Source organism: Equus caballus, chromosome 12, assembly GCF_041296265.1.
Source record: "Equus caballus isolate H_3958 breed thoroughbred chromosome 12, TB-T2T, whole genome shotgun sequence".
NCBI lineage: Eukaryota > Metazoa > Chordata > Mammalia > Perissodactyla > Equidae > Equus > Equus caballus.
In genome coordinates, this window is record NC_091695.1 from 14404231 (window position 1) to 14408064 (window position 3834).

The 3834-nt window shown below is 36.3% G+C and overlaps 1 protein-coding gene across 1 annotated transcript; it reads left to right on the forward strand.

Annotated features, from left to right (window-relative positions):
* Positions 1-2377: 2377 nt before the first annotated feature.
* On the forward strand, positions 2378-3368 carry OR10AG93 (olfactory receptor family 10 subfamily AG member 93). The gene is given in 2 exon segments (XM_070230411.1): positions 2378-2602; positions 2604-3368. Coding segments are annotated over 2 exon segments (990 nt in total).
* The last annotated feature ends 466 nt before the right edge of the window (positions 3369-3834 follow it).

Sequence of the window (3834 nt, forward strand, 5' to 3'; positions counted from 1 at the left end):
AATAATGTTAAAATTATTCATTTTAAGAACTGACATATTATGAAAATATAATCAAAGAATGACATTGCATTCAAATTAAACATATTTTGCTACACTGATAATAAAGTAAATGTTGTCTTTATAAATAAAAGAATTTCTATAAGGACTCTCCTTTTATTAGGGAATTGCCTTTTATTGCAGAAAATATGACACATTAATTTAATCCACTTTATAATTTCCTTGCAAAACTATGTGCACAATGTTTCTGGCACATAGCCCATTGTTTATGTTACCCAATCAAATCAGATAATTAACCTGGCAGGATTTGGACTCACTATCTGACTATATTTCCTAAACTTTTCATATACTGATTTTACTTTTCCCTATAAATATTTAATTTTGGCTCAAAATAAAGCAATGTACTTGTATGGGAGCAGATTTTGCCATATTAAGACATGTCTCTTTGGCATGAGGATTATTTTGGGCTCTTTTTTGTTGTGTGAGGAAGATTGGCCCTGAGCTGACATCTGTGCCAATCTTCATCTATTTTACATGGGATGCTGCCACAGCATGACGAGCAGTACTAGGTCTTGCATCCAGGATCCAAATCTGCCAACCATGGGCCACTGAAGCAGAGCAGGTGAACTTAACCACAACAACCACTACACCACCAGGCCAGCCCCTTGGGTGGTTTTTGTTTTTAACTGCAGAAGGGGAGAAAATTTGAAAACCAGATAGAAGTTACTCTTTGTAAGAGATATTTACATTTGTAAGGGAAATCTCCATTTGTAAAGGTGTCTCCTTCTCTGTACCAGGAAGAGGGATTGGCCTTATCTGTAGAAATTCTTATCAATGTGGAAGGCAAGGTCTTAAATCTGCATAATAATCTTATTCTTGTTTACTCTGCTGTTTCTGTTAATCTCCCATAACTGACTCCTCCGATCCCCAAAGTCTCCTGCTTTGTCTTTAGCTGAAGAATTTTTTTCTTTTTTGGCACCTGAGCTAACAACTGTTGCCAATTTTTTCCTTTTCTTCTTCTTCTTCTCCCCAAAGCCCCCAGTACATTGTTGTATATCCTAGTTGTGAGTGCCTCTGGTTGTGCTATGTGGGATGCTGCCTCAGCATGTCTTGATGAGTGGTGCCATGTCTGTGCCCAGGATCTGAACTGGTGAAACCCTTGGCTGCCTAAGCGGAGCATGTGAATTTAACCACTGGGCCATGGGGCCAGCCCCTGAAGACGGTTTTTAAGGTAACAATCTTCATTATTCTGGCAAGTTACTGAGTTTTTCCGGGTTTCTCCCATATATATATGTTATAAAGCTTTGATTTTCTCCTGATATTCTGTCTCATGTGAGTTTAATTCTTAGACCAGCCAGAAGGACCTAGAGGGTAGAGGAATTGTCTTCCTCCCCTGCAATGTCTAAATATTATTAGGATTAAAAATGATTAAATGCCAAAATTGTGTTTTTAAGCAGCAAAATCCATTTTATTTCAACAATTAGAATGAGAATTACTTGAACTTCATGACATTGAAAATTAAAGATTTGTCATTTATATTTTCATTGTATTTTTAATTACTCTCTCTCACTTCATAGAAAACCAATTCTAACAATAATTTCTACTTTTAATTTAATTCAGATTCATATATGGAGTAACATATTAGGGGAGAGCCTTGTGCTATATTCTTTATAGAATGAATTATGGGATGTAATGTCAAGGGTAGAAAAGATATGCATGCAAACAGTCAGTCAAATATTGTGCTAGATCTCATTTGCCAGGTGTTATGTTATGGACTAGATTAATTGGGAAGAAGTTCATGAAAGCTGGTCAATTGATAATTGAGTTGGGGTTTTGATTGGAAGAAATAGCTCATCTGCATTCTCCCTTCTCACACTGTGAAATTAAATAAAAATGTCCAGTGGCTGCCCCAGTGGCATAGTGGTCAAGTTCACATGCTCCACTTTTGTGTCCTGGGGTTCACAGATTCAGATCCTGGGTGCAGACCTACCCACCATTCATCAAGCCATGCTGTAGCAGCATCCCACATATAATGTAGTGGAGGATTGATACAGATGTTAGCTCAGAAACAATCTTCTTCCGGCAAAAAGAGGAAGATTGGCAACAGACATTAGCTCAGGGCCAAACTTCCTCACCAAAAATAAATAAATAAATGAAAGTGTAGCTACATGGATCTTATTGATCTAATTACAATGCAAATCTAACATTATAAATCAGTTAAGCATTTTATTTATTAAATTAATTCTTTTTTTAGCAGATGACTTTATAGCTCCTGGTTTCACATCAAATCTCCCAGAATTACAGAATACAAGTGTCAGAAAGGAGTTGAGAAATTATAAAGACCAAAACAAATGTCCCAATCCAATTGTAAAAGAGGAAAATGCAGCCAAAAAATGTAAGACCACAGAGAGAAAATAATTTGAAAATTATAGAAACCAACTTCAGTATAATGATTGAATTTGTTCTCTTAGGCTTTTCTGATATTCCCCAATTCCACTGGTTTCTTTTTGGGGTATTCTTAGTCATCTATATCATTATCCTGTTGCGAAATGGCATCATAATTCTCATAAAACGAGTAGATTCCACTCTTCAAACCTCCATGTATTTTTTTCCTCAGCAATTTTTCCTTCCTAGAAATCTGTTATGTATCTGTCACACTTCCCAGAATGCTCATGGACCTTTGGACCCAGAAAGGAACTATTTCTTTTTTTGCCTGTGCTACACAAATGTACTTCTTCCTTATGCTGGGAGCCACTGAGTGTTTCCTTCTGGCTCTGATGGCCTATGACCGCTATGTGGCCATTTGTAATCCTCTGCACTATCCTCGAGTCATGAACCACAAGGTTTGTGTCCAGCTGGTGGTTGCCTCCTGGATCAGTGGACTTCCAGTCCATATAGGGCAAACATGCCAGATTTTCTCTCTGCCCTTTTGTGGTTCCAATAAAATAAACCACTTCTTCTGTGACATCCCCCCATTACTGAAACTGGCTTGTGGAGACATCTTTGTGAATGAGATGGTGGTCTACATACTTGCTGTATTGTTTGTCACTCTTCCTTTTATGTTGATACTTGGATCCTATAGTAGAATTATCTCTACTATCCTGAAATTGCCATCAAACACGGGACAGACCAAAGCATTTTCAACTTGCTCTTCCCACCTCATAGTTGTAGTTTTGTTCTATGGATCAGCCACTGTCAACTGTTTAAAACCTAAATCCAATCACTATGGAAGAACTGAAAAACTACTGTCTCTTTTCTATGCCGTTTTGACCCCAATGTTCAATCCTATGATATACAGTCTGCGGAACAAAGATGTCAGAGAGGCACTGAGAAAAGTACTTCACAAATTTTCAGCATTGTGAGACATTTGAACCCATAAATTATTGTTTTATATAATTAATTTGCATGCAGATTTAATTGCAATCTACTGTTCACTATTTTCCTAAATTTTTAAATAAGCTAGTGGTGTAGTTCCCTTGAGTAGATTCTTATTTTCCTAGAGTTATGAAAATTGTGTTCATTTATTTAACAGTTTTGCTTAAGATCAGTTTCCTCTTCACTGTAAACTACTAAATGAAGATGTGTAACTAAACAAGGTGATGTGATACATAGCATATTCTATAATTGAAACCATACCTTTTTTATTCTCTTGCTGATGCCTTTCTAGACATTATCTTAACATTCTCTATTAAAGAAATAAAGCATCCTTGGATGCTACAGAGTCCATACTAAACAATTCTTTTATAGAAATAAAAGCTTAAATGCAAAGGATATATGTAGAAGAAGGACTAATGAAAACAGTGAATGGCTAATTAATGTTTATTGCAGCACTATTTT